The 12,339-nt window shown below is 47.2% G+C and overlaps 1 protein-coding gene across 4 annotated transcripts in view; it reads left to right on the top strand.

The window, feature by feature from the left end:
- The window catches only part of RALGAPA2 (Ral GTPase activating protein catalytic subunit alpha 2), a 269,834-nt gene that overhangs the window by 192,930 nt on the left and 64,565 nt on the right, over nt 1-12,339 (top strand). For all 4 annotated transcript variants that reach the window (XM_070472230.1, XM_070472229.1, XM_020878409.2 and 1 more), the window contains one exon: nt 938-1,065. In XM_070472230.1, the coding sequence (XP_070328331.1) occupies nt 938-1,065 (128 nt within the window). The remainder of the gene's footprint in view (nt 1-937; nt 1,066-12,339) is intronic.

Genomic DNA, 12,339 nt, shown 5'->3' with positions numbered 1-12,339 from the left:
CTTTAATGCTTAACATATTACATATTTGAGGTCTTTATACTGTTTTTTTTCCTCCAAAACTTCCAATAAGTTCTAAGCTCAATGAAATCAGGAGTTTTTTTCTTTATATTCACTGCTGTGTCCCAAGTCAGTAGGACAGTATCAGTCAGATAATAAATATTTTTTGAACAAATGAGTAAGTAAGTGATAATAATAAATACAGGAGTTATGAGGAAGACCCTATTCTTGACTTTATGGAGCTGACAGTGTCCATAGTAGTGAATGGAGTTGACGAAAATCAAAAAGGAGAAAAAAAAAAGTGAAAGAGAGAAAAAGAAATCCAAAAAAAGACAGGCACCAAAACCCTGGGTGGCACAGGTGTGAAGGAAAGCCAAGTCTCTATTAAAGAATTAGAAGGAAATGTGAATAATGTGATGTCTCTGAAATGGAGGGAAGACGGTTCAAGAAGGAGGACCTTGCAGTTGCTAGCCGAGACAGTGTCATCTCCTTTAAGAGTCAACATACATCGGGATCCATGTGAAAATATTGCTAATTCTAAAACTGGTTTCAGAAAGTTGCCAGCCTAGGGGTGTACCATGAGGCCTGGCTGTGGAGTGTATCCACATGGTGGAAACGCTCAGTAAGAGCAATATCGTTTCCACAAATGACAGCTCAAGAAAGAAAAGAAGCACATAGTCACAATCTGTCAGAAGTTTAGCTGATGAGTTTGCAGGAGAGGAGCGTCGTGGCACAACCCTGCTTGGCTTGATTCGAAAGCCCTGGACCTAGGTCCCCTACACCCAGCGCCCAGCCTGTGAGTGGCAAGCCTGTGTGGTCCTGACAGATTCGATATATATCAAGCAGCTGTTCTCATGTCTTTGGTTCACCTTTTACTGTTTTTTTTTTTTTTTAAACATACTAAGTGTTCTTCTGGTTTTGTTCTGTTTTGCATTGACAGGTTCCGTTTTTTGGGCCTCTGTTTGATGGAGCGATCGTGAGTGGGAAGCTACTGCCAAGCCTTATCTGTGCCACCTGCATCAACGCCAGCCGGGCCGTCAAGTGCCTCATCCCCCTCTACCAGAGTTTGTATCTTTTTTAAGTTAAGTGTGTAACGTGTTAACCTCCCCAGCATCCAACTTCAGGCAAAGAGGTAAGTCTTAACAGCTGGGCAGAAGAGGGGAGAAAAGATGTTTTTCAGTCTGCGTTGAAGAAAGCAGAGTGTGATATTATACCATTTCTTATATCATATCATACCATACTTTTACGTTATATAATTTTGTGCCACATCTAACTTAGGGAGAGTTGATTTTCATAGTCAAGCCCCATACGTTTGTGCTGAGAACAGCACCCATGATGAGATGCTCATTCTCCTGGGATGTTTCTCCCCAGGTTCATTCTCTTCCCCCTCCTCCTCCTTCCCTGTTTGCTACAGTCCGTTGCATGTAAGTTGGGGTGCTGAGAAGATGCAGTGGGGTCACTCCAAGCACCTGCCAGAAGCAGCCACGAAGGAAATGATGCTGATAAATCAGAGAACGTGGCAGGTGCCACTGGAGAAGCACAAATGGTGCCCCAGGAGGTCAGGGGAAGGGGACGCTGTGTCTGCTTGGGAGGATAGGAAGGGCACCCTCGACCGAGAGTGCTTGAACTCACCAGTGACAGTGGCTAGAAATCCTTTTGTCGTTTTCCCAAATCCCGAATACCTCCTTCTCTCATTTCTGATCTTCTTTCTAAAAACAAAAGAAATTTCACTAGTGTGATTCTTTTTTTTTTCTCCAACATTTGTTGGCCTGCTATAGTCTTTAAATTTAAATCTTAAATCTTTTGGAGCCAAGAACCATGAAAAGTAGCCATTTGACCAGGTTGGCGTTGGAGGTACAGCATATTTAAAGCTTCATTTTACCCTGATGATAAGAAAATTAAGGTGACTTCATAAAATTGCTTTGAAACACATCTGACCTAACACAACTCTGGATCTCTCTGTTTCTCATTAGTATTGATAATGATTATAAGCATATTGTGTTTGACCTCTGTCTTTCTGTTTCTCCCAACCTTGCCATCAGTGACACGCTGCTGGAGGGTGGGTGGGGGCCAGGGGTGGGTGAGAAATACCACGTGTGAATAGATACAGTTCATGAAAAATACCTTTCATTAAAATCCTGGTCACTTCATTGACTGATATTCTGTCTTTAGATTAAGAAAAAAATACATATGCCATGTGGCAATTCGGAATTATCATAGAAATTAGTAGTAGAAAAGAGCTATTAGATCCCATCTGGTCCCTCCCCGGGGGGCTGGGGGGCATTATCCCCCTTGGCCTACCCCCTCCCGATTTGTCCAGCCCGGGGTGGTGTTTTGGAGCAGGCGTCCTATAACAGGGACCTCCACCGCACCCTGGACTTAATCTCCCGGCTGGTGCGGATTCAGCCTTCTGCAGTGGAGTTTTTATTTCACAGGCTGTTAGAAAAAGGTTCTTGGCAGAAATGAGAAAGATCTTTTTAGCAATTGGCTTGTCGGGTTTGCATGATGAGCTGGACACTCATCAGTCAAGGATGCTGGGCCAAGGCAAGAAAAAGTCATTTGCAAACAGGAAAATTCCGTTTGCTAGAGGTCCATTGTGATTTTTGTCACGTCACCTTCTCCACTTATGGAGCTGCTCATTACAAAAGCCACGCTTTGTTGTGTTGTTGGACTCTGCTTTCTCCAGTTGGAATTAATACGGCTTCAGAATAATCAGGTTTAAGGGGAAACACTATTTTTAAAAGTTCAAAGGATAGGATTCAGCATCATTTCAAAAACTCTTCAAGCAGCCACACTGAACTGAAGTGGATGTGGGCTTAGGGCCACTGATGCTCACATGAGTGAGGAAGTGCTCTTTCCCAAAATTGCTCATAAAATAGCTAGATGGACATCTCAGAGGATGGCTTAGTATGGAAGTTAGCAAAGAGAAAGTAATAAACTTATTATGTTGATCGTCATAAAATGTTAAACATTTTTCTTTTGCCTTATACCTTGAGAAGACTTAATTAGTGCTATTCAAACAAATTATTTAAAACATTATCAGTAATCTTTATAGAGATATAATCAATGGGGAAAGCTTTGCAATCACTTAACTACTCTATTCTCTAATTTCTGCCTGCAAATGAACTAGTATTCAGGTCAAAAACCAAAGGTATAAGAAGAAGAAAAGTGAAGAAAAGTAGGAAAAAATAAGAGAAAAGAAAAATGGGGTGTTTATATTTTTTTTCTTTAAAAAATTACTAATTTTTAAATTTTTAAAATATTTATAGATGTCTGCCTAGGCTATTAATAATGAACTGCTCCTTTAACACTATGTTAAAGCATCTTGGCGCTCTCATTCTTGTGCTTTAACAAAAATCTAACCTAGTTGCTGTCGCCGCTAGTGTCTGGAATCCACTGCTTCACTGACATAAGCCTTAGGTTTGAAGTTTAAAAAACACCAAATAACCAAACACATCTTAATCGTGGGTGTCTCCTTGCATCTGTTTGTTTACCAGTCAGTCCCTGTGGGCTCGGAATCTGCCCAGCCCAGAGCTGGGGTTTGGGGTCCAGGGGGCAGCAGGCAGGTATAGTCCTTGCCCCGTGCTGCCTGGAGGAGACAGGCAAACTAAGCAAGTTCGAAGGCAGCCAGGGAGTGGGGCTGAGATGCCAGGGAGAGAGCCGTAGGCTGAGCTGGAGGATTGTGAGGGGCGCTGTGTCCCCAGGTGGCAGGACCAGGTCCTAGGCAGAGGACACCAGAGCAAAGAGAGGCATTCACAGTGTTCTCGAGTGGTCATCTGGGCTCTTTAGGATTGTATACGTGGTCAAGTCCAGCGGGGTCCTGGTGACAGACACAGGAGTGAGCTTCCATCAGGGATGGTCTTCTGAGTAGGACCAAGGAGCTGAGGGTATCCTAACTCTCTCACTTCCCGGCCACCTTGGAGGTTCAGATCCTAGTACAGCATCAGGGTCGCCTGATGCCAGGGCAAGAGGTATTGGGGAGGGGGGAGGGTCCACCACCCCCAGCCCCTCAAACCCTCCCAAGGGCTGGGAAGGTCATTAATGCCTTAGATATCCCTGAAACCCGGGATCGCTATATAACCCAGGTCCCAGTGCAGAATGAAAATGTGGGCCCCTTACTTAAAAAGCAGAGAACATGCCTTCAAAGAGGCTAAAATATAAAGCATTTTCCATTCTCTGGCAACTTTTCTCTAACTTGTCATGGTGTTTTTTAATTTGCTATTAAACATTATTTTAGATAAAGGAATATAAAAAATTTAGGTGATTAGCATTACTTTTTCATTCTTTATATTGTGCAATGTCAGTTTCGTATGCAAAACATAAAAGCATCTAACTCAGGTATGGAACCACTGGAATTACCCAGTTCATATTTCATAACTTGTACATAGATGCCAGGACTGGAAACACTGCACAAAAGAAACTCACCTGGTTTTATTTCACTCTCCCTATGTTCTCCATTCACAAATGTGCTAAACTTACCTTCAGTTTACAGATGAGTCAGGACTGACAAGAAAAGGAACCATGGACACCATTTTCCCCTTTCCCCTGTGTCATTTTTAGAGGAAATTGTTGCGTAACACAAGGAAGTAACACAACTCTGGACCAAGGGTTCCTTGGTGGTCTGTGTTTTTTAGGACCCCATAGGCTTGTTTCTCTCAGAGTGAGTTCTGGTTCAGATGGGGAGCCTGTCTTCCCCAGGGAGTCAACCCCCACCCCAGCTAGTGACCAGTACTCAACTCAGATATGTCCACTGGGATTCAGTTTTGGGTGATATTTAACCAAAAGTAGAAATATGGGCAGTTCTATATCAATTTTGTTCAGTAATGTCCAAGAAGAAGGGCTTCCCTGGTAGCTGAGCTAGTAAAGAATCCACCTGCAATGCAGGAAACCCCGATTTGATTCTAGGGTGAGGAAGATCCCCTGGAGAAGGGATAGGCTACCCACTCCAGTATTCTTGGGCTTCCCTGATAGCTCAAACCGTAAAGAACCCACCTGCAATGCAGAAGACCTGGGTTTGATCCCTGGGTGGGGAAGATTCCCTGGAGGAGGGCATGGCCACCCACTCCAATATCCTTGCCTGGAAAGAAAGGGGAGCCTGGAGGGCTGCCGTCCATGGGGTTGTAAAGAGTCTGCGTGACTAAGCACAGCACAGCATTCAAAAACACATAGCAGTCGTTACTAAACTGAGGACGGGGGGCATTGTTGGAATGAAGTTGCCTTTTGGAGATCTTTTCTGAGCAATAAACCCAGCTTAGACTCACCATTAGAGGAGTTCCTGTCTGGGGTACCCTCAGCTAAGCGATCAAACAGTTGCAAGTGTGTTGAAGGCTCGTAGGAGACTGAAAAATAGCACTGTCTTACAGGATTCCCCCAAAGAATGTGAACTCGGCAGGGATGTGTTTGGCGAAGCACCTTCGGTGACGTCTCATCCTGGCCCCGCTGCCTCCCGGGTTTCTGGTCACTTCCTCCGTGGGCCTTTGTCCTGCAGCCACTGTCCTGCTGAGAGATGTGGGCCAGCTCACCAGTCTCCTGCCTTTCCCGTCCACCATGGGCCATCAGGGGGCCCAGACCTGTGCCTGGAGGGCTGTGGACAGGGACCTGTCTCGTGTCTTATTTACAGGTTCTGGGCCAGCTCGAGATTCCCAGATCAGACTGTGGTTGACTCAGGTTTCTGGAACCATCAGGCCAGGGCTTCCCTGTGCCTGCTCAGAGAACTTGTGTTAAGAGAGGCTGCACACAGCAGGCAGTGGGCCTGCTAAGAGGGGGTCTCCCTGAACCACGCAGACGGTGGCCTCTTAAAGTGCACGTCCCCCTCTGGGAGCACAGTGGTCTCAATGGCATCCCCCGCCCTCCCCCCATGGCTCTGTCGGTTTTGTTGGGGGGGCCTGTCGTGTTGGCCCCCACTCCTGCACCAGTGAAGTTTAGCATCAGTTTCCATCAGCAGGTAGACTTGATGATTTCAGAGCATCTCCTTTTAGACTGCTAACTTCTTCCTATCATTGCTCAGTTGTGTTTTCAATTGACACGTTTTCAGAAATGGCCCTTCTTCCTAAAGCTGTAACCATCCTGTTTCCTTCCCTCGCCCCTGGGACCTCTGTTCTCTGTCCTCAGAAGACCTTTACGTCCCTCCATTTGTCTTCACACATGTGAGAGATGTGTAGGAAGAGGAGGCAGACGGTGCCAGGTGGTGCAGGGGTCAGTGACACATTTGTCAACATGGTCTGGGTTCTGCCATGCGCCAGGCACTGCCCTAGCCACTGGGAACAGGAATACGAATAAATATTCCAAGTGAGGGCACAGCATCTGCTCAGGACCGAGCTCCGAGAGAATGCATAACGTTTGAGGCCCACAAATGCTTCCGTCCAGCAGAGTGCAGGACAGATGGACACACAGACACACACATTCACTTGCACGTACAGGCATGCACACACACATCTGGAAGGACAGAGGTGATAGAGGCATTGCAGGGGTAACAGGAGAGGCTCTGAAAAGACCTGAGGGTCTGGTCTGCGGCAGGGGAGGACGGGGCACCTCCCTCAGGCAGGTGGCCTGCTAGATGTGAGGGTGCAGAGGGTGATGGGGACAGAATCAAGGCCAGACCACCCGGAGCATCCCCTTTGAAGAGTAGATTTGGGAGGAGTGGGGGACTGAGAGAGATGGGTAGAGGAAATGGAGAGAACGGTTTCCCAGGAGAGCAAGGAGGAGGGGAGTGAAGGGTCACCTTGACAGGCCGGCAAGCAGAATCCATATCCCTAAGGTGTTCAGCCTCAGCACCAAGGCCCCATCCTTCACCTGGAGAATTGGGAGAAACAGGAATCTAGAGCTGAATCGCTTCAGGGGAGAGAAACACATGCTAAAAAATAGCAGCACCGCTAGGAGAGGAGACGCTCCTTGCTGGGGTCAGAGTGCCCAGGAGGGAGCATGCTTGGGGTGAGGGGTCACAGTCCATTGGTGGGGGGTGGGGGCGAGGGGGTGAGGCATGCATAGTGTTTTTCTAGTCCACCTGCTGAGCTGCCTAAAGGCAAAGTAGAGTTGCAATAGGGACTTTGGCTGCTTGGCATCCACTCCAAAGTACATTCTACTAAGGGCAGCAAGCATTTGATAAATTTATTTATGTTTGGCTGCACTGGGTCTTCACTGCTACACATGCTTTGTGTAGTTGTGGTGCGCTAGCTTCTCATGGCAGTGGCTTCCATTGCAGAGCGTGAGCTCTAGGATGTGTGGACTTAAAAACAGTTGGGGCATGTGGGCTTAGCTGCTCGATGGCAATTGGAATCTTCCCAGACCAGGGATCAAACCCGAGTTCCCTGCACCGGCAGGTGGACTCCTAACCACTGGACCACCAGGGAAGTCCGCATTTGATAAACTGCTGGCCAGCAAACTCTCTTTCAGAAGACAGAGGAAGTAGACACTGGGAGCTAGTATCTTAGATCCATTCATTGCTCAGCATCAGCGAAAGGCTGCCTTGGATGTTGCAGAAAGGAACGGTTTGTCCCAGAGTTTGTATAAGAATAATAGAATAAACCACAAGCGGACTTGTGCTCTGACACCTTGGAAGCACATTTCAAAAGGTAGAGATCAGGTAAGGAAATGGCATGTTTCCAGGGATGGCTTGAGGCTTTGGTGGGGGGGGGGGGGGGGGGGCGCGGTGGAAAGAAATGAGATTTGATATTTTATTAGAAAATGAAAACTCTCTGAGAAAGAAAAAGGGGAGGTGGGGTAGAGGGAGCAGCCAATATAGCCACATGTCGTGGGGTCTGCGGAGCCTCTGTTGTGAGGGTCGCTCTCCATGGTGTTCATGGGAGGTCTTCACCATGAGCCCCATCCCACCTGTCCACCAGTTTTTTCATCTGGGAACTGCAGAAGTGTCTTAGTGTATCAATGAAGACTCAAAGCACTGAGAATACAATAAGAAAAAAAAAAGAATTGGCCCCTGCCAGTAAGATCCATCTTCTAAGGCCACATACATCGGGTTGTGGAACAAATTTACAACCGTGATGTCAGAACCAGGAGGATTGTTTCTTCAGAAGTCATGTAAATTAAGGATGCACCCAGAACTGAAAACAGGAAACTGTTTTCCTCATTTTCAGATAGGATTAGAGGATGAATTGGGGCATATTGCATAGTTCCTTGTTTTCCTCATTTTCAGATAGGATTAGAGGATGAATTGGGGCATATTGCATAGTTCCTTGTGCATGTAAGCCTCCAGAAAAGGAGTCGTCCACATAGAATAAAGTATCCCAAACACATGCATGATATTTGATAAGATTACTCTTTTCAGAAGTTAGAGAAAGCTTGTAAATATACATCTTAATTTTGGTTAAACACAAGATAAAGTGTCATAACCGTCTAGCTAATGGGAGGGTTCAGGCCTACAGAAGCTGGGCAACTTTACTGTGGCTAAATATAAATGCAGTCATTTGTGGCCACCAACCAACCGGGGCCTGAATGTTGGTCCCATGTGGGCCGAGGCTTTGCTCAAGTCCGCTTCCATCCAGCAATTTTCACAAAGGTCTAGAACACCTGTTTATCAAAGTAAATAACATTTTTAAGGGAAACTGAGAGGGCGAACTAACTTGATCCAAGGCAATATCAGAAATGAGGATCATCTCAACAGATGAGTCTACCAGACTCAAACCATCCAGATGAGACCAAGAGGGGAGCCCAAAAAACCACACCCTTGGGCTTAGCTGGGTTCCTAGAGGCCAAGGGTGACTGCATGGCCACAGGTGTTGTCTGCAACCCGAGTATCATGATTGAGCACAGATTTGAGATCCAGGACATGAGGGTGAGACCACATCAGGAGGAACAGGCATGGTCCCTGCACCCTCACACTCTTGGCTCACATGGCAAATAGGGGTGCCACTCTGGGATCACATCATAAGAGCCCAACCAACCCAGAGCAGGTCCAGAGAAGCTGGTCCATACAGCTCAGGGAGCAAAACCAAGGAGGAATGGTCTCAGGAGCCTGGGGAGTCAAAGAGGAGCAAGGGCTGCAGAACAGGGAGCAGTGAACAGAGGCATCCAGGAAGCAGGGTTTTAGCTCAATGTTGGAGCAAACATGCAAAACCCAAGAGCCCAAAAACCAGCCACCTGCAGCCGAATCCAGCCCCTCGGATGGACTTCGTTTGAACTGCAGTGGCCTCCAGCGTCACTCGTAAAAACTGAGTTTGTCAGCCAGGTTGAGAAGTTGGGAGATGGTGCATTTTCAAAGTCTAGATTTCTGATTTTTCTTGAAGAATCAAAACCTCCGACCCCACAGGGCCTCCTCTGCTGTTGGCAGCAATCAGCCTCCTAACCAGCTGGCTGCCTGTTCCCCTGTTCATCACAGACCCCTGGACCACGTCTCCCTGACACTGAGACCCAGAGCCCCATTTGTTCCCCTCCTGGGGGAGATGAGAGGGTCAGAAGGCCCCGCAGGGGAAACAGAGCCTGGTCCTGAGTGAGATCCCAGTAAGTGTCATCACACTGCGAGCCTAGCTGGTGTTCAATCGCTCAGTCATGTCCGACTCTTTGCAGTGCTGTGGACCGCAGCACACCAGGCCTCCTTGTCCTTCCCCATCTCCTGGAGTTTGCTCAAACTCATGTCCATTGAGTTGATGATGCCATCCAACCACCTCACCCTCTGTTGTCCCCTTCTTCTTCCGCCTTCAATCTTTCCCAGCATCAGCGTCTTTTCTAATGAGTCAACTCTTCACATCAAGTGGCCAAAGTATTGGAGCTTTAGCTTCAGCATCAGTCCTTCCGTGAATATTCAGGGTTGATTTCCTTTAGGATTGACTGGGTTAATCTCCTGGCAGTCCAAGGGACTTGAGAGTCTTCTCCAGCACCACAGTTCAAAAGCATCAATTCTTGGGAACTCAGCCTTCTTTATGGTCCAATTCTCACATCCATACGTGACTACTGGGAAAACTAGCTTTGACTAGCCAGACCTGTGTTGACAAAGTGATATCTCTGCGTTTTAATACACAGTCTAGGTTTGACATAGCTTTTCTACCAGGGAGCAAGTGTCTTTGAATTTCATGACTGCAGTCACCATCTGCAGTGTGAGCCTGGCCCCATAGATACCAGTGTTTCAGATCTCTGTTGTGACATGTGGACACGCCCATCCATGGAATCAGATCTCAGAAGTACTTTTCACCATCAGAGGTACTCAGATGAAGGCTGGAGACCACTCCTCCCTTCTGTGTAGAAGGTCCACCTCCCCTCACCCCCTGTGAAAGCTTGGTACCCAAGAAGGGGGCAGGCACTACCTCCATCCCTGCATACCAACCAGGAACCAAGCCTGTGGGAGGCACATGGTGGTGCCAAGGGGAACCTTCAAGGAGGGAGAAGAAGACACCACTTTGCTGTTTTTGCTGCAGATTCATGACTCATCACAGTTAGACAGAAGCACATCCCTCCCCAGAAAGCTAGTGTGACTCTAACAATGTGCACAGAAGCCAGGCTGACGCCTTGCTTCGTGAAATAGCACCAGCCGCGCCCCTTCTCCTCACTTCCCACTCGGATCCATGGCTGGGCCACCCTAGCTCATCCCAACCTTCATAGGGGGTGTTCCTCCTCACTGGGGATGTGGGGACCCCCCCCCAACGATTCTCCCCGGGTCACGCCCATTCCCCCCCACCAATGGTTGCTGACTGCTGTGACCCAGGGGCCTCCCAGTCCACAGCTGTCCATGCTACCTGCCAGACCAGCCATCTCCAGCCTCTTCTGTCTAGAAGCTGTCCTCTGTGACTAGAAGCTGTCCTCTTTGACTAGAAGCTGTCCATTCCTCCTAGGGCTTTATAAACATGCATATGTGTGAATGGAGAGCCAGAGAGAAGAGATTCATTCAGTTTTTTTAAGAAAACATTTTGGAAAACAAAACAAAAATGACTCATTTTATAAAACAGCATTTCTTTTTCAAAATTGAAAATCATTTTCCAAGAAATAGAGCTCTACAAATACAGTATATATCTCTGTACAGAAAGACATACTTTAAGTCCTTTCCCCATTTTTGAGTGTTTACCTTGCAGCTGAATCCCCCAACGTAGTGTTTTGTGTATATTGCTTTTCTGTCTCTTTGTAAATAATAACACTTGCATCACCACCGCAAAGTTATTGAAGGACATTTAGGTGGAAATCTCAACAATTAGAATAATGACTTTGTATCTGATTTTTTAAAATTTTTTATTTATGTTTTTATGTATTTATTTATTTTTGGCTTCGCTGGGTCTCTGTCACTGCACATGGGCTTTCACTATTTGCTGCAAGTAAGGGCTATTTATTCTTCCTCGCATCACCTGGGCTTCTTGTGGCGGTGGCTTCTCTTATTGCGGAGCACAGGCTCTAGGGCCTACAGGCTTCGGTAGCTGCAGCTCAAGGGCTCTAGAACCTGGGCTTAGTAGTATGTCCAACGGGTTTAGTTGCTCCGAGACTTGTGGGATCTTTCCCGATCAGGCATCGTTGAACCCATGTCCCCTGCACTGGCAGACGGATTCTTATCCACTGGTTTTTAATTAATAGAAGTGTATTGAGAGCCATGAAAAGTAAGTGATGGCTATTCAGTCATCCCGTATTCTTAGAGCCATGAAAAGTAAGCGATGGCTGTTTAGTCATCCGTATTCTTAGAGCTGTTATTAGTTAGATGGATTCGAACAGCGTTCAGGTTGCAGAAGAGCAGTCAGGAAGGAGGTGGTGGGGGGAAGCAGTGAAAGCCAGGATCCACCGGAGTGGTGTGGTCCTTCAGTCTGAGACCTCAAGTGACACTGGCCTCAGTGTCTGTTTCTGAATCCTAGGGACACGGTCGTGCAGGGTTGTCATTTTCATTCATAACTGTATGTAAATTTCATACCGCCAGTAACTCGCCATAGGGAAGTCATGGCTGCCCAGCTCCTGCCACCGGCCAGTCTGCACGGGCAAGGCTGTCAGCTGAAGTCACTTGTTGGGGAGTTCACAAACTCTGGTTACAGCTGCGCGTGTTGGTAGCCTTAAGGGAAGTGTAATCAGCCAGAGAGATTAATTTGCATCTCAATTAGAAGAGAGTTGGGAGGAAGCTTTGGGGTCTGGTGCTGGAAGGTTGTGGAAGAAATCTCCCCAGGCACAAAAGCCTCCGCAGCCTCCTCCAGCCCAGCGGAGGACACTGTCTGAGGTTGCGTTTCCATAGGGACCAGCAGCCTGCTGGGCCCCGGAAGCATCTCAGTTTGCACCGTAATCATTTGGTCATGATGACACAAATTCCGCTGTTGTTCCCCAATACAGATTTCTGTTAGAAAGATGCTAGAAAAAGTGGAGACGGTCGTCCTGTCAAGAGCAAGCAAGAGGGTATTTGCTGACCCTTCCCACCTTTCTCCATAGCGCTGC

The sequence above is a fragment of the Odocoileus virginianus genome, chromosome 9, assembly GCF_023699985.2.
Source record: "Odocoileus virginianus isolate 20LAN1187 ecotype Illinois chromosome 9, Ovbor_1.2, whole genome shotgun sequence".
NCBI lineage: Eukaryota > Metazoa > Chordata > Mammalia > Artiodactyla > Cervidae > Odocoileus > Odocoileus virginianus.
Note: the sequence above shows the minus strand (reverse complement) of the source record. Positions and strands in the feature narration are given on the sequence as shown.